The sequence below is a fragment of the Vicugna pacos genome, chromosome 13 (genome assembly GCF_048564905.1).
Source record: "Vicugna pacos chromosome 13, VicPac4, whole genome shotgun sequence".
In the NCBI taxonomy this organism is placed as follows: Eukaryota; Metazoa; Chordata; class Mammalia; order Artiodactyla; family Camelidae; genus Vicugna; species Vicugna pacos.
In genome coordinates, this window is record NC_132999.1 from 49,899,868 (window position 1) to 49,925,570 (window position 25,703).

Below are 25,703 nucleotides of genomic sequence, written 5' to 3' on the forward strand. Positions count from 1 at the left end.
TTTGTTTTGGAAAATTTAGTTACTTTTTATTTAAAAATGTAATGTGCATTAACATGTAATGAGTTTATTGTTGCTATTTTTAAATGAATTAATAAATTTTTTTTCAGTTTTATTTCTAATATAGTAAATATGGATAGATGTAACCCACATAAATAAAAGCACCTTGGAGTCCTCAATAGTTGTCAAGAGTGTAAAGGGGTCCTGAGCCCAAAAAGTTTGAGAACCACTGCTGTAGCTCTAACCCAATCACTAACCCGGTGCTAGGGGCTCCAGAGGTCCTTCAGGGTGGGACTGGGCAATTACTGCTCCCTCCACAACTCTGTCTTCCTCCTGAAGTCCTCCCTCCCTCCCCGTCTTTTCACTGGAATAGTAGAGGAGAGGGGAGTATAATGATTTGATCAGTGGGTTTAGACAAAATGCCTTAAAGACCAGTTTCAATCCACAGACCCTATTAACTCAATACAGTCACCTAAGTATCACTCATAACATCTACTTTAAACAGTTTCACTGTCAGTTATTTAAGATTTTCTTATAAGAGTAATTAAATCCTTTATACTTGAAAAATATGTATTAATAAACATACCAGTCCCTGGTATCTGAAGGAATCATAGACGCTTCTGATGAAAAGCCAAAATGGCCACAGGTATTCAAATCTGAACTCCAGGACAAAATCTGCCAGGAGAACAAGTGCCCAGACCACCAGGAATTTCAGGTATAAAAACGTACTGTAAAAGATAAAGATTAAGAATTTATTCACGGTCATTTGTGCAGAACTAGAAAAAGAAAATGCACTGTTTTGTTTAAAGGCAACAAAAAATATCTTCCTATACCATGAAAACAATGGAGATAGAGGACAAAAAGAGATGCTGCCATGGCCCACCTAAATTTTAAAAGCTCTAGTTATGTTCATTCTGAGACCTACAACTATCAAATAAGATGATGACCAAAAATGCTTAATTCCATTTAAAATGGGGGAAAAAAACATTTAAATCTCACCACTATTTTAAAATGTGCTAAGTGTCTGACTTCAAAATACTGTAACACTCTCAAAATTACAGCTTTCAAGTTGCTTTTCATTAGAAGAAAATGTCATGGTTGAAAGGCTTCAAATGTGCTATTTCCCCACCCTTCTAAATCTGTTTGACGAGTCTATGAAATTCTTAATGCACATCCCTACATGCTTGAAGAATTCTGTCTTTTTCTCCCCTTTCTCCTCCTGCATCTCTATATAACATTAATCTGCATTAACCAAACAAAAACCAAATGACTTCCCAAAAAAGACAGAAATTAACTTAAGAGAGCAGATGCCAATCACTTTAAAGGGCTGTGAGGGCACAAAAATGTACATTAAAGAAAAAAATCCTGAAGCATCCCAGCCTTGCTCTAGCTGAGCTATAAATGTGTGCTCCCAGTTGCATCTGGACTTATGTTAAATAGAACCATAATTTGACTAGCCAGTCAGAACACATATCTAACCACTGTAGTATCTCAAAGCAAAGTAAAGACCAGGATTAAAAAAATATTTTTTATATAATCTAAAAGTCCATTCCTCCAATTCATTAGTTGTATCATAGATGATTGAAGCCTTCAGATTCTACCTATTAGTAAGTCCCTAATTCTAAGTCTTAATCTGGTCAATTCCGGAGCAGGTTAAATGTAAGTATTTTTTTAAAAAAGATTTTCTAAGATACACAGATTGTAAATACCTAAAATTCACTTGGACTTGGGCTAGAGCTTTGCACGGTGTTTTGCAATACAAACATTCCAATATTGTTGTGATTAAATCAGTTGTTTGAAGACATACCACCAACAACAAAATCAAGGCCTTTAATAAATAATTTTGAAATACATTAAAATAAGGTATAAAAATATTTATGTTCTTTGGAGGAAAATCAACAAAAGCAGGATCCAGCATTGGATTCTTTCTATGCCTTATAAAGCCACATAGGTAAAAGATGTCAAGAACCAAACACATATGACCCTCAATGTTACAATATTACAAGGGTCAATATCTAATTCTAATTCTTGGTAGAACTTCTATGGGCATGACAGTAAATTTCCATTAAGATGTCTGCTGTAGAATCAAGGAACCCAAGGCAAACCAGAACACAGGCTGGCATCCTAAGTCTCACCTTTTAGTTTCATTTCACTAGAGTCATGTTAGCCAGATGAGGATGGAGCCCTCATTCTCACTCATTAAAGCCATCACTGATCCAGTGGAGAGCAAGGCTTATTTTGTTAGAAGGAACAATTGAGTCATGCAGGCATTAGGGAGCACAAATCTAGTTTGAAACGAGATTTCCAAGCTTGGCTTTAAAACTGAAAGGTTTTTTCCCCTGTTCCTAGAATTGTTTCGAGGTTTTAAAGAAGAAATAATACCCTTTCATCCATGTTCCTAAGGCATTTAAGAAATGGCAAGGAAACGTATTTACTTCTCCAATGAATCCTTTTTCCCATGGGGCTGTCTCTGGAGTGTAGCCAAATGAGACATGGTGGGCACCTCCCCATGTCTAGTCATCACTATTTCCCAGGTAGAGAAGATAGAGTACTACCAAGTGCTCCCCAAATGCTACTAGGCATGGCAGGATCCCAGTCTAGCAGGCAACTAGACTGTTGTCCATTTCACTGTTTAGATAGAATTATCCTAAGAATTGCAGCCTGTTGAATATTTTAATAACTCAATCATTTAAATCTATGGCAATCAAAAATGATCATCTTTGTTATAGTGACTACTCATTTTCAATGCTGTAACTCCAAGGGAGTTCCTTTATATATAAATATATTTCACTTCTTTTCAAACAATTGCTTTCATATCTCTGATGTTCCCTGACACTCAGTTCTTACAAAGTTATGGTTTAGAAGTACAGATACCTAAGGAAATTTGATCTTTCACAAACATACGCCACACCCTCAGCTTTCCTCAGGCTTCCTTTTTAGGGTGGTAGGTGGACCTCCCTCTAAAACCAAGAGACAATCTTAATTAACAACGTTAACAAACAAAGTTGAAACTGTAGGACTAGTCTTAAACTTTATAGATTAATTTCAATTTAAAAGAGTTTTAGGATATTTAAGACAGTTGATTCACTGAACCTTCTATATTAGTAAATTATACCTAGTATCCTTCCATAGACACAAGTACAAAAGTTAAAAGATAAATAATCTAAAATGACTGCTCATCAGCATAGAAAATCTAACTAATTCTTCTCCTTCCATGTTCTAAAGGTCATAAAATTTTGCCAAATCCAGAGATGACATTCTAAGGGGAAAAAATTTTTGTCAGAGTTTTAAGACATTATTATAGCATTCCAAAATATTTCTTCTAAACCATGAAAAAAATATGATTAAATATAAAATATTTTATACATATGCTTTATGATTTATGACTAACTTGACGTTACTGTAATTCTCTGATCCAAATAAATTTACTAATAACTATAAAATATCTTGAGTAAAAATTTAAGCATAACTGAAACAAAAAGATATTTTCCATAATACTGAAACAAGGGCAGGCCAATAATGTCTTTTCATGGTCTGATAAACTTCTATTCTGAGTGCAAGTGAAATAAAGGAGATATGCAAATATTAGGCTTAATGGTGGTGATTCTTTCACAGTGGATATTAACTAAGATTCTTTTTTTCCCCATTCTATTCCTACCCTTGCCATTTACAACCATTTTTAACTTAATCTATTTAACAGTGCTTTCCACCTATGGATTAATCATCTATGTTTAATGAGAAGTAGTACTGAATGTTTTTCTTTTTCCAAGTAAAGTGCCCCTTCTCTCTCCTATCACTTGTCACTTAGATCATTTTCTGGAGCTCATATTATTACCACAGGGTGACAATCAATCCTCAGTACCTGACCTTTTCCCTAAGCAGACTAATGGCCATTTAGTTCACTTGGTCCTCACCACAGAAATGAGTCTGGAATATTTCACTGGCTGTGCTAGTCGCCACCTATCTCAATCCCAAGCTTTCCGGCCCTCTCTAGAATAGCAACTGTGAATCCCTTTTACCTTTCCATATCTAGCGTGATACTTCCTGAACTGCTTTGTCTTCTACTGCTATGAAATACTTCTCCCTATTGGACATCACCTGTGGAATATTTGCCCAGCCTCTTGTCTGGCTAGTATTCTGCTAAAATCTTATTGTATGTAATTACAGTCTTGCTACTCCAAGTGTGGTCCACGGACCAGCAGCATCAGCGTCATTTATGAGCTTTTGAGAAAAGCACTATTTCAGGGCCCACCCCAGGCCTATTTAATCTAAGTCTGCATTTTAATGTGATCCCTAGACAATTTGAGCATACATTAAAATTTGACGACTACTGGCTTATAGTATAAACTTCTCATAGTCATAGAACTTCCACTGAATTTCACAATGTCTCAGAAAGAAGACAACAATCTACTCAGATAATCAGTACTTATCTCCAAACTGTTAGCTGTTCTTCCCTCAACCAGGAACAATTTACACTGTTCAGGGTTAATTCTTCTATTTTTCTACACTTCTTTCTGAGTCACAGACAAGATCCTTACCTAAATACAATTTAAACTAAAAGAAGCACTTCCATTACTACATATCCTTCAGCACACAGCATGAACCTCACTTCCTCAAAAAATGCCTCTCTGACCCCACAGTGAAGACTGTTACCCCATTATATGCTCATACAGCATCCTGTACCATAAGAATATTTAATCATAATTATAATTAAATAATTTTATATAATTAGCTGTTTAAATGTCAAGTCCACAAGAACAAAGGAGCTGCCTATTTTGTTCCCTGCTTTATTCTCAGTGCCCAGCACCATGCACACCAGAGACACTTAACAAATATTTGTGGAATGAATGATCTACAATGCACAAGAGTGATAAGGACCAACAACAGGGCTTTTATCAAAGCATACACTTACAATGAAGGTAGAAAGAGATGATGCACAGGTGACTAGGAAGGGTGAAAGCAACATCAACAAAGATAACAAATATAGCATCCACCTGAAGGATTACCATGCGCCTGCTCCCAACCTGTTCTGTTTTTCCACTAGGAAGAAAGGAATCTAATCATTCTTGCTTTGGATGCTAGACTATCATTCCATGTAGTCTACCTGCCACTGGCTCTGACTACAGTGAGAGTTCTGAGTACCTTCTATTAAGCCTGACATTAAAGACATCTGCAAAAAATATATAAAACACACCACTCTTCTCATGGATTTATTATTTTTATAAGAGCCAGTAATTATTTAAAATTTTTGTCTTAATTTCTAATCCAGTAAAAATTTTAGATATAATCCACATAAACCAAAGCTTCTTGGGATTCTTGATCATTTTTAAGAGTGTAAAGAGGTCCCGAAACAAAAAATTTGAGAAATGATGATCTACAGAAAGTTGTGCACAAGCCTCAAACTAGAACCACTGTTACATTCTATAACCATGTTCTTCTTTTTTTTCTTTTTTTTGGGGGGGGAAGGAAGTAATTGGGTGTACTTAACTATTTATTTTTAGAGGAGGTACTGGGGATTGAACCCAGGACCTCGTGCATGCTAGACGTGCACTCTACCACTGAGCTATACCCTTCCCCACCAACAACCACATTCTTGTGTAAAGTCCAGAAAAGGGGAGCAGCCTGAGAAGACCTAAGCTGTTTCATATTTTTCTTTTCTATTCTGGGCCTCCTGCAGACTGCAGCAAAACCATTCTAGAGTCAAACACACATACGCACACATATACACACACACACTCATGCATATATATGTACACAGCCACTGGAATGACAAATCTAACAGGGTGAAATATGTCCAGTTCAAAAAGAAAAAGAAATCTAGAATGGAAATCACTAAGAAAAGCTTTTAAGAATCGTGTTGTGCAGTATTCTTATGAAGTACTTTATGACTACTGAGATATCAAGGACAGGTACTGTAACCTAACACAACTGAAGAGTTTGAAGTTTTAGAATTTCTGCTTCAAAAACTCAACAGTGTGGACTCTATGGGTTTTGGGATGAAGAGGACATCAGGAGAAAGAAAACAACCCATAGGCCCTAAAAACTGTGTTAATGTATAAACGTTAGAAATTCATTTCATAAACAAATTAAGTACTATGCTTCCTATCTTCAATAGTAATAATCATCTACCTAATCATACTTTACATTTATATCACACTTGCAACTTTCCCAAATGCTTTCGTATTAATTATCTCATTTTATCCTTACAACTGTGACATAGGCAGAGCAGTTATTAACATTTTACAGAAAAGAAACACGAGGAACAGGGAACTAGCAGGCTGCAAGGCACTGTTGAAAGAGCACAGAAATGGGAGTTAGACCACAGAGAACAGGGTGAATTCTACTTGGAATGCTGTGTTACTGTTAAAAAATGGTCAAGTAAATTTCTAGTAAAGAAATGGACAAAAGATTAAGTTGAGGAGAAAAACCAGGAAACTTTCGTGTAAAACAGAATCCTATTTTTGTTAAGAAGTATATACATTTGTTTATACAGATCAAAGAAGAAACCATAGTTATAACTTATCTAATAGTGCTCATTCCAGAGCAGAAAGTTTATGTTATACTTACACATTGTCGTACTGCTTTAATTTATTATAAAAAGCATGTGTTACTTTTATTTTAACTCTTCATTTTGAAATAATTTCAGACTTACATAAAAGTTGCATAAGTAACACAAATGATTCCCTTATATCTTTCCACCAAGATTCCACAAACGATAAAACATTTTATCAAGTTTCTATTATCATTCTCTCCCTACGTATGTATACATATCGGTTTTTTTCCTGAACCATCTGAAAATAATCTGCAGACATAATGCTCCCTTACTCCCAAATTTCTTGAAAACAAGAATATTCTCTTATTTAACCACAGCTGAATTATCAAAATCAGGACATTAACACTGACACAGTACTATTATCTGATCCATAGACCTTACTCAAATTTCAGTAATTATCTCACTAATGTCCTTTACAGCAACAGACATATAGATCCATTGATCAAATGATCCTGGTCCAGGATCATATTTTGCGTTTTTGTCATGTCTATATTGGATCATTTATTTAGTAGAAAAGGGATTCTCATTTTGGGAAGGAAAAAAGATTAATGGCCTTGCACAAGACACTCGTGATACCTGTTGCTTCCCCTGAAAAATGAAGATAATGACACCTGTTCTACATGCAGTAGAGTTTGAGAGGACCACAAGAGTTACCATACATAAACACCATTCACATGGGATGGAGTAGCACAAAAACTGAAACAAAAAGAGGACAGACTTTGGGTTAGACAGATTGAGGTCTCTATCAAGTAGCAAAACCTATAAACTCAGTTTCCTCACCTGTGAAACTGAAGCTAATATCCTTACTGGAACTACATAACAGAATGAAGATAAAATTACGATAACAATAGTCGTAACAGCATAGTAGTAACAGCAAACAACTTTTTGAGTCTATGTCAGGCACTGCATTAAGTATTTTACCTGACATCTCAATTTTCCTTACAATCGTCATATACAGTAGGTAATATTATTTACTCTCCTCATTTTACAGATGAGAAAACTGAGGGTTAAAGTAGGTAAGTGACTTGTTCAAGATCACATAACCAGTGTCAAGGACATTAATTGAACCCAAGTTCAAACGACATTAAAGCCCATATACTTATCCATTACGTTGGACTTTTTCATCTCTTATCAGATGCTCAATAAGTATTACTTTCCTTCTTTATATCCCTTTGTACATATATATTCAAGTGATATAATTCTTTAATTCTCCAAGAGAACCAAGTTTTTAAAAAATGAGCAGATATACTTTACGAAAGAATAAACACTCAGTACCTTAATTCATAAACTATGAATTGGAAATTTTAATTTGTAAACACCATGAAGCTCTGCAGAAAAAGATGTTAAAGTCAAATGTTCTTTACAGAAATAGCTATGGCACAAAAGATGGGACAATTCAGGACTGCTTTTCAACAATATTCATACTCCTAGAATGGTCATTGTAATAGAGAAACCCGTAATTTGAAAATAAAAAGACAACTCATTTTTTTTAAAAGCAAGAAATACAATGAATCATGAAGTACAGCTTGTCAAGCCTAGAAAAGACAAGAAAATAATCCTTACTACATGTGAGAAAGAAGACTCCAGCCTTAACATTTCTCTCATCCGAGATGGGAGTTTTTGTTTGATCATGAACATGGCATCCATTTTCTCTAGAGCTCAGTGTCCTCACTACAAGATAGGCAAAGTACTGAGTTTAGTACTGAGCAGCTTATTTGGTTTTTAAAAGTGTTTTAAAGATGAGCAAAGTACTAATACAATTTAAAAATAGAGCGAGATTATTTCCAGCCACCACCCCTGTGCTGGGTAGGAAAGAGATTCCAAACAGCCTTAATGAATCAGTCATCTCTACGGATACCCCTAAAGGGGACTAGGTGCACTATTTCAACCCACTAAATGCTAAACCTCTAAAACAGATACAGCAACAGAGGAGATGAGAGAGAAATTACTCCTGACATCACAACCCCATGACTTAACATGAGCCAATCATCCTTAAGGGCAGCAGGGGCAAAAATACAAAGGAATTAGGGCCAGTGCTATGAAGGGGCTTTAAAGTCTGGGGATGACAGACATCTTACAAGGTTGATGAGCTGAGGCCAATTTTATGTCAGTTAAATTAAATAACAAAGTAAAGAAATAAAGCCTCAAAGAATATAATCAAACAGCTGATTACATTTTTTAAAGTTTCCATTACCAGGATGCATATGCCTGAAGGTGAGACACTTTGAGGCAATAGTCACTCCTCAGGTATTTGAAGAAATCCATGATGAAAAAAAGAAGTCCAGCAAAGGATATCTGTTTCCACTGTTGATATGGACCATTCTACTTATACAGCTTGTTGAGCAGACAGCTTATTTTTCTTCTGGACCTATTTCTTGAAAATGATCCAAGTAAAATAATTACACCCAAATCTAGGAAGACTGGAGAATAAAGTAATCCATATATTCAAAGAATACACTAAATTTCATTAAGAAAAGTAACCTAATTACAGTATTTCACTTTGAGGTCTTAACTAAGTTTATAAAATTTTCATCTGACCCTCCAGACTCTATAAGATACATGCTATATATCTTATTTTGGCCCCTTAAGTATCACCTGGATGATAGCTTAGAAAATGACAAAACAAAACACACATATACATACATAAAAACCCCAAAGGGTTAATATCAGTGGGGAGATCTGGCCCAAAAAAATACTCTGGAAATAAAAGTGCTTATAGAACATGAGTTGGATGCATAATATATAGGTATATAACCAACAATAAAGTGAAAATAATAAAGTTATTAAGTCCACCATTAAAATCAAGCTCCAAATCTAGTGAGGTTCAAAAAAAGTTGTGAAGAAAAAGGAGAGTATCACTGATAAAAGAGGAAGCTTTTAAGCAAATAATCTGAAACAGACCATGTTCCCTTTGTTCCTGGCCTCAACTCATAGCAGCACTTTAAAGGGATCTGCAAAACATCTAATGAAGCTAAACTGCCAAGAATGCTCAGACAAGAAGAATCATAAATGAAAGCTGAAGGAAAATACTTTTTAAAAAAGTAGTACACTGGGGGTGGAGGGTGGGAAGGGATAGACTGGGATTTCAAAACTGTAGAATAGATAAACAAGATTACACTGTATAGCACAGGGAAATATACACAAAATGTTATGATAACTCACAGAAAAAAAATGTGACAATGAGTGTGTATATGTCCATGAATGACTGAAAAATTGTGCTGAACACTGGAATTTGACACAACATTGTAAAATGATTATAAATCAATAAAAAATGTTTAAAAAAAAAAGTAGTACACTACTTGCAAAAACTAAGTACCAAATTCCAGTGTGGCAGATTTGTTTAAATGTATTTCATGGAAATTACAAATATAAGGGTTTAGCTAAACACCTTGTTAGACAGGTTAGTGAAAACATTTCAATTTCTCCATTGTGCTTACCCTCTTCCCCAATAGCCCTCTAAAACAATACTGAATTTATCACTTTTATGTCAGGTCCAGCGTTGTTGAAGCTAAGGCCTACTAAGATTAGCAAAATGCGTTTAGGCTGTGAGGTTGCAACACTGGTATCTGGAGTTTCAGTTGCAGAACACATGTACAATCAAAGCAGCCAAGGGTCATGCCAGCCTCCAGTGGCTTTAATAAGCACAGCCCAAAGGAGTCTAAAACTAGGCTTAGGAACCATCATTAAGGCATCAGGAAAAGCAGTGAAGTGAAATCTCTGAACAAGGGTCTGAAAAAGGAAATTAGGAAGCTGAGAAGTATGCAAACTTTGACCATTTACAAAGCCAAAGGCCAGAAAACTCTTCTCTGAAATAAAGATGGGAAAACATACCAGATATACCAGGGAAATTCTGAGTCCTCAGTCCTAGTTCTAAGGTATTAAGCTGTAAAAATGTAAGAGTCAGGCACAGTACTACACTGTTTAAGTTTCAGGCAACATGCTACAAGCAGAACCCAGCACACCATGACAGGAAGTATTTATAAATCCACAAGTGAAGGGGTACTTCCTTCAACCTCCAGTAACAAAGATATGAAATATTTTCCTTAAGCTTAAAACAAGTGCCTTACTTAAAATTCTTATTATACTTATTTCGGTAAGCAACAATTTTAACTGCAGAAACTTTTTTCTGCCTCTGTCTCCTACTCACCACACCTTGTCTCCTCATCTTTCTATTATAAAGTAATTCTTGGCAGTGGAGGGCAGTGGGGAGCATGGCAAGGTAAAAGGTCAATAAACCGCATGGAATCCCCTTAAGGCTTCAAAAGACTATAAAAGAACTCCAACCCAACCTCACCAGGAGAATCACTGCATGCAGTAATTAGATACTACTGTTGGGAGTGTCTGGTGTGTGTGTGAAGGCAGACACAGGGAGAGAATCACTGCCCTAAAACCCAAAGACCTCTGAAATGTTACAGTTGAGTCATTATTCATTTTACTTTCTCTTATTAATAACTTTTTTCATAATTTCCAAAGTACTTTCACATCCATTTCATTTGAGTTAGAAAATACGTATTCCCTCACTTTGTGGCAACTGTCTACTTCATCATAAAATAGCACAGGGCAAGATAAACCTGTTAATGGCATCAGGTGAACCACTAAAGCAGCAAGCTAAAATTTAATTCAACAAAAATATTTTTACTTAAGTAGAATTCAAAGTTCTCTGAAACCTTAAAACCACTGCATAAATTTAAGAGAAAATGTATTATGGCCTCCTAGACTGTAAACTCCTTGAAGACAAGAAGCCATCTTACCCTATATTCTCCGTAATTCCCTGAACAATGCAGGTTCTTAAATGAGTATAATGGATTACATTGATCTATTTATTAATTCACTCACTCAACATTTATTGGGCACTGAATTGCTAGTCTGTGTCAAGCTCTGTGCTGGCTTAGATTTTTCGAAAATGACATTGAATTTTAGCTATTAATAACATAAAAGAAAATGATCACCATTCCTATTTCCTTTCTTTTATTTTTTATTATTAACTTGACTGGAATAACATATTTCTATATGTTTCATTTTTCAAATGATGAGTATATATATATAAATGTAGATAATTTTAAAATAACGTTAAAATCCGTTTTCCATCTACCTTGCCCCTGAAACAGAATTCTATCACATCAATTATACTGACAATAATGATATCATTTGACGATCACCTCCGTCACAGTTGCTGGATTGGAGCCCATGATTAAAAGCATCTCAAAAAGAAAAAAAAAAAAAAAAAGGCATCTCAGCAACAGGATTTTTTCCGCAATACCAAGCAGCAACTGACCCCTTGTTTTGACTGTTCAGCTTCTGTTTATAGTTGTACCAAATCTTTTGGTCTTTCCCGACTGCTTAAAGAATAAACCAAACATGGTAAACTGAGATAACTACGTGGTAAATAATATTTGTATAGTACTCTAGAATTTAGAGTTTCACAAACTAAATTATCTCCTTTTAGTCCTCAAAAGTCATATGACAGATAACAGAACTGGGGCTCAAAACTGTGGATACCCTGCCTGTCAGAGATGGGAAAGCTGGGATTCTGAGTTGGAACTTGGGTTTCCTGACACTCACAGTCCTGTGCTCTCTTCACCACAGCTGCTTCTTGCTATGCCCAAGTTCAGAAAGTTGTGCAGATTGAGAACATGAAAAAACTAAGTCCATGAAAGGTTATGCTGTGAAACAGAAGACAGTAGTTATCAAAATCATCAACAGCGCCTCAGGAAAAAAACAAAGCTCTCTATTTAATGAGACTAAAATTGGCCAGATGTTGAGAAACAAAATGGGCAATACAAGATGTGAAAAACAATTTAGTATAGACTTAAATTTAAAGATCAACAGAAATTTGATACTCACAAATCGTTAGACACCATAACTCATAATTAGCCCACTCTTTCTGTTTTAGAAATAACTGGAAATTTTCTAAGTCTCTTTTTAAAAACAAAAGTGGAAAAAAACCAAAACTATGATCTTATTCCTCAGACCAAAATTCCATAATATGAACTAAGAAACAGATAAAGAAATTGAAACACTCATTTGATATACGGTGCTCCAAGAGGAAAGATAGGTAGAAATACATGTAGGTCTTTTATTAATATTTAAGGCAAAGAATGTCTAATAGAGCAGAGTAAACAGATTTGAGAGCTAAAGCACTTCTGTTTTTAAAAATTTTACAGGTGAAACTCTGAAAAACTTGTAATCGGCATTTACTATTAACATTTAGGGTAAGAAAATGCAAATTCCAAAAGTTCATCAGTAAAATAATGGATCTTCATTACACAATACACTTCTTCACATTGCTTCACACTGACTGAGTGGTTACTATGGGTTAGGTACTAAACTGGGGATATTTGTTCAAATACAAGAGAAACTGAAATACAACAGGAAACATGTCAACAATATGAGGTTCTCAATCTTCTAATTATAAATGGAGGTACATTATCATATGTTACTATAAATAGTAGCCATTCAAATGTCTTGATTTCCTTGGTTTACCAACTCTGTTTAACATGTTCTTTCTACTCTGTGTCACTATTAACATTAAACTGTTCAAATCCTTTGCAACAGCCAGGGGAAAAACCGTTCCTTGACTCAAGAATTATAGTGTATGTAACTTGAAGAGAACTTTCCTCCACCCATTAAATTTGTAGGAAAAATGGTTTTTGCTTTTACAGTTTTAGTTTAAATGGTCAGGTTTGATAGATTCAGCATGGATTTTGGCCTATTTTACTCACTGCTGTTAGCCGGAACAGGGCCTGGCACATAGTGTCAGTATCTGCTGAATGAATCGAAATATTCCTGTGATCTACGGCTCATTACACAAGGATATATCCAAGAACTTTTTACCTTCACTGACTTATTAACATTTTTACACTTTGAATAAAGAAAACACCCAATGTTTACATCAGTCAGCTGCTTGTGAAAAACAATCATTCCATATGTGTAAACAGTGGCATGTTTCAGGTGCACAGTTATGCTAAGACAACTTGGGTGTCATCAGCTACCTCACATATTTCTCTAAGTCCCGTAGCTAGATGAGATAAACTGTAAACCACCACTAAGATTCAATTAAGCCTAAATCCACGTCCTGAGAATTCTCCTCTGTAAACTAAATTACTTCTTCACTGAAATCATTTCTTCATCAAGGCAAGTACCATTTAGAAATAACATTCTGAGTACCAAAAAATAACAGCTGTACACAATTCTGCTTAGGGAAGCTAGGATTGTCACTAAATTGCCCCGTGAACCTGTTGTCCCTCTACCCCTCAGAGAATTGAATTCAATTTCCATTTAAAGGGACACTGTTTCGCTTTTAGGGGTTTTTTAAAAACTGCGAGTTTGGAGAAAATCCCTTTTAAGGGGTTCAAGGAAAACCATCTGCTTGGAATCGTCAAAACAGTGTTCCTGAGAAAGTGTTCATCACTTCTGAATCTGGAGCGGGGCCACAGGGCATGATTTGGGGGTATCGGCTGCAGCCCCTGTTGCCAAGTTTGCGATCCCATAAGACAAGTAAAAGGCGAAAGAGGAGCAATGTGGCCACTTGCCCAGTTTGCCAGGGGCCCGCGGGGCCACTATCCGCTCCCAACTTTGTCAGCCTTCCCCTCACCAGTGCATACAGTCCACGCGCCTGCTGGCTCAGGCCGGCGACTCCTGGGCCAGAGCAGGACTGCTGTGCCAACCGAGGCCCGTCGGGCCCAGGAGCGGCCCTGGGAGGCCCCCGGCGCGGGCGGGGAGGGGGGTCGCCGCCCCTCCCCCCGGCAGGGCCCGGGCGCTCCCAACGGCGGCACGGCAGCTACCTCAGCCCGCGCCCGCCGCGCCCTGCCAGCCGGGCCGGCGGCCCTCGCCACGCCCCAAGCCCCCGAGGCGGACCCCAGAGGGCTGGCCCGGGCACCCCGGGCAGCGCTCCTCCGGGGAGCCCCCGGCGCGGGCGTGCGGCCTAGTCGGGGTTACATAACGGGGCCCGGCCCCTCCGGAGCCAGCCCCGGGCCGCGGGGCCCGCGCCGGCGCAGGCGGGGGCGCCGCCGCTTACCTGCCGTAGATGCCCTCGGTGATCCGGTTCCGCTTTAGGGGGCGGCGGAGCTTACTGCAGTCGGCGTTCCGCCGCTTCATCCTCCCGCTGGGGGGCCGGGTGCCCGCGCCGCCGCCGCCGCCGCCGCCGCCGCCGTCGCCTCCGTCTCTCACCTCAGCCGCCGCCGCCGCCGCCGCCGCTGGCCCGCCCTGCGTAGGGCCTGGACTCTACCCCTGGGGCCGGTCACACAGACATGAAGCCAGCACCCGGGGGGAGGGGGTGGGACAGGGAGGGGGGGGCTCAGAGCTTCCTCCGCCTTCGGAAACAAAGAAATGACAATTCCGGGGCCCGCCCGCCCCAGCACCAGCCAGCCGCCTGCCCCGCCTTCTCAGCCCCGACGGACGGCCTTTGCGGCCAATCGAATGAGCCGCTACGCCGCTGCCGGCCAATCCCAGGGCCCGCAGATGCAAAACGGACTTTAGAACCCGCCCCTTTGAAGGACAGAAGAGTGCGCCAATCATTACGGCGTCTGGGCCCGCGTCTGGGCCTATCAGAAAAGATTAAAATAGAGGCTTATAAATAGGCCCTATAAATATAACATCCTATATTATGCCTTGTTGCGAAGGTACATTTCATTATTATTGAATTGCGTTTCATTGTGTTATAATCCACATTAGAGCTTACTGTGCTATTTTCATTGTAGGCAATCACTAGCACCCTATGAAATCGGGAGGCCTGGGTTTGCGGCATGTGCTGTTTCTGCGCTGACCTGTGCTCCAGTCAGTCGCATCATTATGTAAGGGGCTCGCAGCATCCTCCCCAACCGGGAGGCGCCGTGGACAGCGCCGGGGGCCTTTTCTGCAGATCCTGGAGCTCTCGGTCAAGCCGGCCACGTTAGCGAGCGACGGGGGTACGAATGACAAAGCAAACCTCGCGCGCGCACACACACACACACACACACACACACACACACACACACACGCACACGCACGCACACACACACGCTGCCAGTTTCCCGCGACGTGGTGACAGCACGGCGGCCAATCAGATGAGGTGCGGGGCAGGGCCGCTGTAGCCCCGCCCCCGGGCTCGTCACTGGGGGCAGGGCCGTGGGTACGCGCGACGTCGCGCAAGGCTGCCGCGGGTGTGTGGGGAGATGTGGCCCGGGCTCCACGTCCGCAGGGCTGGCTGGGCAGCGGGCTCCGCGGCCACCGCGCCCGCTGGGCCCGACGAGCGTCGGCGTCGGGAGCGTATTAGCTCCCGAGTAGGGGGCTGGGGATGCGAGGATGCCAGGCACCGACCCTTCTCACCTAACATTCCTAGAGCGTCAATTTTGCGCCAGGCACCGTCCTGGGTGCTCTGCATCTGTTTGTTCATTTACTCCTCGATAGTCCCCTGGAACGTAGGTATGGCAAAATTACAATTAGAAAAGATAGCAAAGATTTTCTTTTAAGAGAAAGAAAAAGAAGAACACATGTTAAGAAGAAGAATGCACTGTCTTAAAGAAAACGGGAAATGTAGAAAAGTAGCTGGAGGGGAAAAACACCCATAGATCTCATCACCTTAACACAACTACTGGTTAGCATTCTATATTTTCTTCCCTTTACAGTTTCCCCCGTGGGTGATGTTATTATTACTATTACAATTATTATTATTAAGCAGAATAGTGATCACATTAGATATTCAATTTTGTATCCTGTTCTTTATCTAAGATAAGCATTTTTACATGTTATAATTCACCCTTCCTAAATATTTCTGATGGTTGCAAAATCTATCAAGTGGCTGTAGCAACTTAACCAGCAGTAGGACCCTTAGATGGTCTTAACAGCACATTTAAAAAACTTATAGGAAGCAGATGCCATTTTGTGTCCTGGGATGTGTGGACCTCTCTCTGCCCTGTGATCACCCCCTTAAATAAAAACCCACCCCAAGAAGGAGCTTGTAATTTATACCAAATGCATCATCCTCAGCTGCTCCTCTGTTACTTTATATTGCCAAATCTTCAGAGATCACCCAGTGCCTGGAAGAGAAAAGCCATTCTCTTTATTATGGCATCCAAAGCTGGTCACAGTGGGAACCCACCCCTCATTTCCAGGCCTCCTCAGGCAAGCAAGCCATTTCTACTCACTGTCCTCAGACCCACTAGTACAACCTTATCTTCCCTGCTTCGTGCCTTTGATCCCACACAGAGCATCTCCTTCAGTACTATTTCTAATTTGCAGTTTCTTGGCTGAGGCTTGTTCATCCACCCAGATGAAAAGCTTCTTGGGGATAGGATCCATACCCTGTAGAGATGCAGTTTAGAAAAATGGCAAGAGTACCTGCTTTTTTCAGACCAGGATTGAAATTCCAGCTTGGCCACTTACTAGCTTGGGCAAGCCTCAGAGCCTCTGTTACCACTCAGGTTTGTTTGCAGGCTTACCAGTTAACGAACTCTCAGGGCCAGGCATGCAGTAGGTAGTAGCAAGTAACTTCTGTTAACAGTATACTTGTTTTTCATCCTTCACCTCTACTGCAGCATGTTGATAAAGTGTCACTGGGCAGCCAAGGATAACAAACTCTGAGCTCAAAGTTTCACCAAGGCTGCCCATCATTGTGAAAGCATCTGAACAGAATGCTCTGCTGGGAGCGACAGAATAAGACTTCAGTTGCCAAGGCAGGTTGGTTCATGGGGAAGGATACAGGCGGGACCTAAATAAATATGACTGGAGGCTTGAAGGCCTAGGTACATGGTGAGGTCATGGCTCCAGACTGAATAGGGGCCCCCAGACCTGAATAGCCCCCCTCTCCATGACTGCAAGTTTCCAGATGACCTGGTCCAGAGACTAATACAATCAACCCTGTGAGATTAGGGGCCATATCTGAGGTCTTTTCCACTCCCTGCTTGTCCCTGTTGTCTAGGACAGTGCCATGGCACACTGTGGAATGGATAGGTGAATAACCAGAGAAAAGATGAGGGAGGTGCTGGGGAGACATGGCAGCTTTCTGGAGCTCACTATCTAACCTGCCATCAAATAGATTCCTGACAAGGCATTCCATACTTCTGTGGCAGAAGTGTGGACTGGCCAGGAGTTTCTTTTGGGCATAGGGCTGTGTGCGTGTAGAGAAAGGGCAGAAAGAATCTCAGGGTGATGGCCCAAGAAGAAACAATCTGGAGGTCTGGGTTCCAGATCCAATTCCGATGTCAACTCACCAGTGTCCTTAGTTGAGTCATTTGTGAACCAGTGCCAGGATCCCCCCTGGAGACACTTCAAGCCCTATGTTTAGAAGCAGAACACATGAGCTCCATTTTACAGATGAGAAAACTAAGTGCCTGCAAGAGAAAAGCCATTCTCTTTATTATGGCATCCAAAGCTGGTCACAATGGGAACCCATGCAATTGGTACGGTAAAGGAATTTGGCTTAAGTCACAAGCTGTGCGATATCAAGCCTTGATGCTGTGGGCACATCCTTCGGTGCCTGTAAATGGCTCTTGATGGTTAGGGTTGTTGATGGGGTGATAGACTGGAGTGGGATGATGGGAAAGGCCTCCTTGCCAAGAGCCCAGGGACAGGACTAGTAAGTCTGTCCTTCTCCGTTACCTTCTCTCTCACTCCTCTTGCCTCAGCTGGACTCTATTTTCCTGGCTCATCCTAGCCCAAGGCCCTTGGTCTCTAGCCACGTTCCAGCCTTTCCCTTCTGAGACCTGAAAGGACCCTCTCAGATCCTAAGGGCACAGAACTGGGATGAGATGAGGCAGGCATCTTGCCTGACACAGAGATTCCCACCTCCATACCCCCATCACCATATCAGGAACCAGGGGAGATCAGCAGTGGCCATGTTACAGAAAGAGAAGAGAAATCATTGCTCTTATCAAAAGACCAAGGGCCAGAAAGGAATTCAGGGCTGTTCCTCCTCTTCTCGTGGGACCTTCTGATGGTCAAGGGGTTGGGATTGGTACATGAGATTCAACTGAGCTCATAATAGCCTGGGGAGAGATTGTTACACCCTGTTTCACAAATGAGGAAATTGCATGCCCACCTCTTGCAGCTGCTTCTATCCCCTCGGGCCTACCAGACTGGGCTGGCCCAGCTGCCTTGAGCTTTGTTCCTGTCCCACAGGAGTCATAGAAAAATCCAGACGTTGGACAGCCATCTCTAATACATGTATCTGCATCCACCAGAGAACCCTATTAATGGAGGATGTTCATAGTAGTGTTTAGAACAGAAAGAGTTTAGAAACAACCCAGATATCCCACAAAGAGAGCTGGTCGAACAAATGATCACACATCCTTACCATGGAGGTCAGTGTAGCTGGAGAATGATTACGAATAGCCCTTACTCTGTACAGGTACTTCTCTAAGTACCATGTGCATTTTGATCTAATCCTCACAACAACCCTATGAGGAAGCAATTATTATTGGTGCCATATTACAGATGAGAAAACTATGACACAGAGAAGTTAAGTCATTTGCCTAAGGTCACACAGTAAGTGATAGAGCTAAGATTTAAACCCAGGCAGTTTGGTGTCAGAGCCTGGGCTCTTAGCCACCATGAAATAGTACTGTAGAAAGATTTTTCCTGGCTTGGAACCTGCTTATCATGGTTCATAAAAAGAGCAAGCTACCGAGAATGTGCTATATAATCCCTTTTTTGTAGGAAAAAAACAAAGCATAGATTCACATGAATAGAAAAAAACCCTGAAAGGATATATGCACGAAGAAGTAGAGCTGGTTTTTGGAGATGTTGAAATCATGGGTGTTTTATGCAAGCTTTACGCATCTCTGCATTTTCAAAGTTTTCTACAGTAAATGTGCCAAGCTTGTGCAATAATAATTGCTAACATTTATGGAGTGTTTTCTACACATCTGACATTTTATGTGCACTACCTTATTTAATCTTCACAACCACCCTATGAGATTAAAACTGATTTTCTCCACTTTACAGATAAGGAGACAGACTCAGAGATATTGATCATTTTACTCAAGGTCACACAGCTAATAATTTGCAGAGCTAGAATTCGAACCCAGTTTGCCTGACTCCAAAGCTCATGTTTGTTAAATGGATAAATAATTGACTTAGCCACACTTTAACTGAGCATGCCAAGAGCAGGATCACACCCTTGATGCGAACAAGCGTCCAGAGAGAGGATGGAGGGCCTTCCCAACTCCTTGGTTAGTGCCCATGACTGAGCTTTATCATACTTGACTCAGGTGTGGAGGGCGTGGTGAATATTCTCATAGAGTCCTGTTTTTACAGAAAATGCGTGATTACATAGGGAAGCTGCCATCTCTCTGACTTGATTCATCACACCTGGAGGAAGTCTGGCTACTCAAACCAGAATGCCACAGTCATGGCACCACCTGGCCACCTTCATTTCCAAAACACACGTTGCCAAGCACACATACATATTCTCATTGTTATAATAACTCTCTGAGAAAAACAAAGCAGCTCCTCTTATTTGACTCATAAGGAAATTGAGACTGTGAGTGGTTTAGTACATGGAAGGTAGAATTGCAGAGTAGTTAACGACACAAGCTATGGCATCAGATGGATGTAGATTGGGCCCTAATTCTGCTGTTTATTAGCTGTGTGGCTTTGGGCACTCACATCAACTCTCTGAGCAGCAGTTTTTTCATCTGTACGATGGGAGTGATGATGCCTGTACTCAAAGGCTTGAGGAGAAGAGTAAATGAAATAATGTGTGCAAAATGCTTGGCCCAACGCTTGGCATTCCAGAAATGGCAGCTGTCAATCAGTCAACAAATATTTACTGAGATCCTACTATGGACTAAGCCCTGGGTGCTGAAGATACAACAATCAAACATCCCTGGTTTCACGTTGCTTGGGTCTGAGTTGGTGAGGGTGGGAGCATGCAGATGCCTGGGGGGAGGAATGTTTAAGGCATTGGAAGTGGCACTTTTTCCCCCACTTTTTCCCCCAACATTTTATTATGAAAAATTTCAAACATATACCCAAAAAGTTGAAAGACATGTTCACTGAAAAGCCATTCACCTCTGTTGTTCAGAGTCTACAGTTAACGTTCGATTTGTCTTACAACATTTCTGCCCTAGATCACCTGTGCTGCTTAGTATCAGAGGTTCTGCCTTGAAGATTTGGAGTCAGACTATCTGGACCTGTAGTCAGAAAACAGGGGCCTTTTGCAAGAGTCAGAAGGGAAGAGAGAAAACTTCCCTCTTGACCAGTCTTTTGGGAGAGGCCCACTGCGGTGGGTACTGCCTTTTATGAAAGAAAGCTTTTCTGTTCAGTGAGGAGCTTGGCCCTCTTGTCAAGCAGTCCGTCCCTCTCTGGGGCAGGATCAGGACACACAGGGGTTTAGGATGCCACCACTGAGTTTTCCAGCTGCTAAACACAACCATCTGGGGGCTTCAAGCCCAGGGGCTAGCAGTGACTGGAAGTCTTCAGTGTCCATCTGCCTGACATTTGGTGCCCTTGGGCAGGTGGGTCTGGCTGCCTGATTTACAAGCAGCTGGTACAGGACCTAGGCCAGCAGGAGTCACATTCATTCATCCTACTCACAGAGGAGTTCCCCCTTTAATGAAACCCAGTTCATACCAAATGCTGATGGCCTAAAGAAGGCCAGAAATCAGGACCAGGGCTGACCATAAGGGAAATAGAGACTTCTGATCTCCAACCTCAAGAGATCCTGGCACCTTCTCCCTTATTTACTGCTGAGGTAGCAGAGCACTTGGAATCCTACATTCCTAGACTTTTGGAGGTAGAAGAAGACTTAGAAGTTATCTGAGCTAAAGTTAAGTGGTTAAACACCCAGTTGCACAAGTCAGACTGCCTGGGTTTAAATCCCAGCTCTTACTACTTACTAGCCCCATAAGCTTGGGCAAGTCACCTAAACTTCCTGTGTCTCAGGTTTGTTCCTCATTTGTAATATACGGCCAACAGTACCCACTTCACAGACTCCTTAGCTGAGTTCGTACCTGTAAAGGGCCTAGGACAGTGCCGAGCAATGCTAAGTGCTAAGTAAATGTTAGCTCCTAACAACACCTAAAGCAAAAGTAACCAGTTAGTGGTTTGCAGCCCATTTTTTTTCCTATGCATGCCTTAACATATTGTATTGTTATTATTATTTCACAAAAGTGGGAACATACTGTACACACTGTTCCATAACTTCTTTTTTCACCAAATAATATATCCTCTCTGACACTTTTGATATACCTTAGAAGCATTTTTCTCTGGATTTGTCCACATGTTCGGAACCATCATATGGCAAGTTGTGTGTCTTATAGTTTGCTTAACCAGCCCCCTACTACTGGGCATTTAGGCTATTGTCAATTTTTCTCTTCTGTAAGTAAAGCTGTACTGAGCAAGATGTGATTGATACCAATGACTTTATGACCTTGGTTATGACCTTCTGAGTCTTAAGCTTCTTCATCTAAAAACAAAATGACAAGATTCTACCAGGTGATTAAAATCTCCCATGACCCACATATGATTCACTTGTAAGACATCTCTGACAAGTAACCATCAACTTCAGCTTGCATTCCCCTAGTGACAGGGTGCTCACTACCTCATGAATGGCCAAGAAAGTATCCACTCTTGCTGGGCCAAAATCTGCCTCCCCACAACTCCTATCCTAGTTTGATTTTCTGGGCCCCCATAAATTCAGTCTATACTCGGTGGCCAGTGGCTGGGGCCAGTGTAGAAAGTAAAAAAAACTTCAATTCCTCCATTTCTTCCTTCCCTCTCCTCCCACCCTTTCCTGATGCTTATTATATATCACACCTTCTGCTAGGCACATGGATGTGGCCAAAGAAGTTAGCTGCAGGGTCAGAACTTGAGGCCAGGTGCCCTAAGTCCCATTCCAATGGACTGTCCTCCATTGTGGGTTGGGGGTGCTGAGGCCAGTGGCCTTCCTTAAATGCATTGGAGTGCTCATGTCCCAGGGAGAGTCCTGGGTTGCTCTGTGAGGAAGTGACCAGAAGGAGTAAGGGAGGGGGGCCCACTTCAGCCTTGGGCTGGATCAGGACTCCTGCCAGAGTTTTACTAGAGCTGAACCCAAGCCTCCTGTCTTTTCCCTCATCTGCCCTTAAGAGATTTAGAAACAGGTAGATTTAAATACAGATTCTGATAGAAATATTTTCAACTGTGTAGCTCTGAGGAGTTAGTTCTCTGTGGGTCCTGTCTATGTCCTCCCCAGGGCTTAGTATTTTTCTTTGCTTTCATTCATTAAACACATTCTTTTTTCTCTTAACATCTTTGTTATGGTATGATTCCTGTACAGTAAACTACACATATTTCAGATGTACAATTTGATGAATTTTGGTAGATGTGTACACCAATGAAACCACCACCACAACCAAGATAACTAACATTTCCATCACTCTCCAAGAGGTATAAATTTCAAATTCTCAATTTATCCCTTCCTACCCCCTTCCCCTCTGGTAACCATAAGTTTGTTCTCTAAGTCTATGGGTCTGTTTCTGTTTTGTGGATAAGTTTATTTGTGTCCTTTTTTAGATTCCACACATAAGTGATATCATATGGTATTTTTCTTTTTCTTTCTGACTTACTTCACTTAGAATGACAATCTCCAGGTCCATCCATGTTGCTGCAAATGGTTTTATTTTATTCTTTTTTATGACTAAATAGTATTCCATTATATATATATATATATATATATATATATACACACATCTTCTTTATCCAGTCGTTTGTTGATGGACATTTATGTTGTTTCCATGTCTTGGCTATAGTAAGTAGTGCTGTTGTGAACATTGGGGTACATGTGTCATTTTGAATTATAGTTTCCTCCGGATATATGCCCAGGAGTGAGATTGCTGGATCATATCGTAAGATTATTTTTAGTTTTTCAAGGACCCTCCATACTGTCCTCCACAATGGCTGCATCAATTTACATTCCCACCAACAGTCAACGCATCCTTTTAAAGAGCCCACTGGGTGCCTTCTCTGACATGTGGTAAGGTTTTAAAGAGAAATTTTGCCAATCCAAAGCCCGTCTGAGCCTCAATTTCCCCATTTGTAAAATAGGAGAGTTGATCTATTCTCTGCCTCTCTTCCAAGGATATGGTGAGGGTAAACGTAAGTAATGGGTAAAGGAGAATTCTTATGTTTGGGTGTCAAGTGAATGAATGCCCTCTTTTCAACTGAGCACAGTGCCTGACCCAGAGGAGGAATGCAGCAGCTGCTTGAATGAATAAATATATTAATGACTGAATGAATCAATTAGTGTTAGGATAAATGCATGTCTCCCCACTCCCTGTCATAGCTCCTCTGCTCCCGCGTTAACTCCACAACGAGCCAGCAGAGCCAGCCTTGCAGCCCAAGATAAGACCTTTGGTGGGTGTCTCCCCTATCACTCCCCCAAGTGGATGTGGGGGCAGAGGAGTAAGGCCTGATGCTGGTGGAACCACTGCACAGAGACGGACACAGGATGGGCTCCAAGTACCAACAGTCTCTGTGGGGCTGCCTGCCCCTGTGGGCTTTATTGCTAGAGGTGGCTCTCATTCTCATCTTCTTACTTTTCACCTCCTATGACACTTCTTCAAAGGATCAAAAGGATCTCCTGGGGACCTTTCGAGGTGAGTGTCCAGAGGGGAGGTGGTTGCAGAGGCAAATAGCTGCAGTAGGGAAGAGAAGGTCTGTAGTCCTCCAGGGGCCTAGGTGTTCCTTTCCACAAAGTCTCCAAGGAAAGGGGTTCCCTCATCTTCCATTGGTTGCGCAAAGACCCAGTCATCAATGTAGTCTCTGCTTTAGGACCAGGGTGGAGATCACCTCTTCTGTGAAGCCCTCCTTGATTTGTCAAGCAGAGTGAGGGAACTCCTCTTCTGTGTTCCCAGAATTCCTTTTGTCAAATGGTCTTCACAATTCTCTGCTTCTCTTCTTCTTCCTCGCCCTCCCCCTCCCTTCACAGCAAGGAATTGCCCGTTATTGTGTTTGAGATTTTTTGTTTCCCTTTATGGGGTCCCTTTTTCTCATTTTGGTACCACCCTCCTTTTGGAAGCTTTCTTCTCACTTAGGGGCTGGGAAGTCTGCATTTTGTCTGCAAATCCAGAGCCATAAGCTATAGCTGAAGGGGAATGTAGGATGCTTGTTATTTTATATGCAGCTAAAAATATTCATAGACTGTGATGAGAACAACTGTAAACAAGACAGGTGTCCACAATGGTGTGGTTTTTGCTTTTTAAAAAAAGTTGAGATGAGTTTTCTAGTATATCAGTGGGCCCATGTGTTGTTTATGATAATAGAAGGGCCTCCTTGAGTGACATCCTTGAGACAAGGTGAAGATTGAGCCTGTGAGTGCTTGCTTGTTTCTAAGTGATGTTAACTGAATAGTTAACCAGAAGCAAATGGAAGGCACCCTGGGCCCTCAGCAGTGGAAAAAGGATAAAGAGATGGCTTCGGGAGGGAAGTCCCTACACTACTTAGTGGGCGAGCCCAGAGAGTGCCCTCAGTGCCAAACAAGCAAGGCCTGGGCACGATTTTAATTCCTTTCAATTTAATTCTTTTTAATCCAGCACAATGTAATTCAATGCATTCATTCATTCATTTAACCCTGTATTATAAACCATGAGGAATCCAGACACACATCAATTAGAGCTGATACTTCTTGAGCACTTACTATGCATCAGGCACTATTCTAAATGCTATACGTGGAACCCTCACAGCAACCCTGCGAGATAGGTTCTGTTATGATCTCCATTTTTCATATGAGGAAGCTAGAAAGCACTGAGTGATTTGCCCAAGGTCTCTCAGCTGGCAATAGCACAGCAGGGTTAAACTTGGGCAGCCTGGTTTCAATCTGCACGCCATGTAACAATGATGTTTCACGGCCCTGCTTTACAGTGCGGTTGAATCACTTGTCATATGACCAGTAGGCATAGGAGCCAATACTCCAACTTTATAGTATGGATCCAGGGTCCATGTTCTTTACTCCTAGGCTGTGCTACTTACACATAGATGTAAAGTGTCCTGAGATGCTTGCTTCATATGCAAGCACAGAGGAGGGCCCACAACCCAGGCAGAGAGAGTGACTGCCCAGCCAGGTCTTGGAGCCTCGGTAGGAATAACTGTGTGAAAGTGGACAGTGGAGCGTACAGCAGGAACCACTGTGTGTGCACTCACTGGACTGGACCAGGCTAGGGTTCAACACTGCAGTGTTTTTGGAGCAGAAAGAGGAAGG

General features: G+C 41.2%; 2 protein-coding genes across 2 annotated transcripts in view; one reads left to right on the forward strand and one right to left on the reverse strand.

The window, feature by feature from the left end:
• Positions 1-14,903, reverse strand: part of MACO1 (macoilin 1) — a 50,928-nt gene extending 36,025 nt beyond the window's left edge. Inside the window, exons 1-2 of the mRNA XM_072975089.1 lie at positions 14,568-14,903; positions 584-725 (exon numbers count right to left, since the gene is read on the reverse strand). Coding sequence (XP_072831190.1) covers positions 584-725; positions 14,568-14,647 — 222 coding nt within the window. The 5' untranslated portion in view covers positions 14,648-14,903. The remainder of the gene's footprint in view (positions 1-583; positions 726-14,567) is intronic.
• A 9,051-nt stretch (positions 14,904-23,954) lies between these two features.
• The window catches only part of LOC102527255 (RH-like protein), a 32,416-nt gene continuing 30,667 nt past the window's right edge, over positions 23,955-25,703 (forward strand). Inside the window, exon 1 of the mRNA XM_072975828.1 lies at positions 23,955-24,102. Coding sequence (XP_072831929.1) covers positions 23,955-24,102 — 148 coding nt within the window. The remainder of the gene's footprint in view (positions 24,103-25,703) is intronic.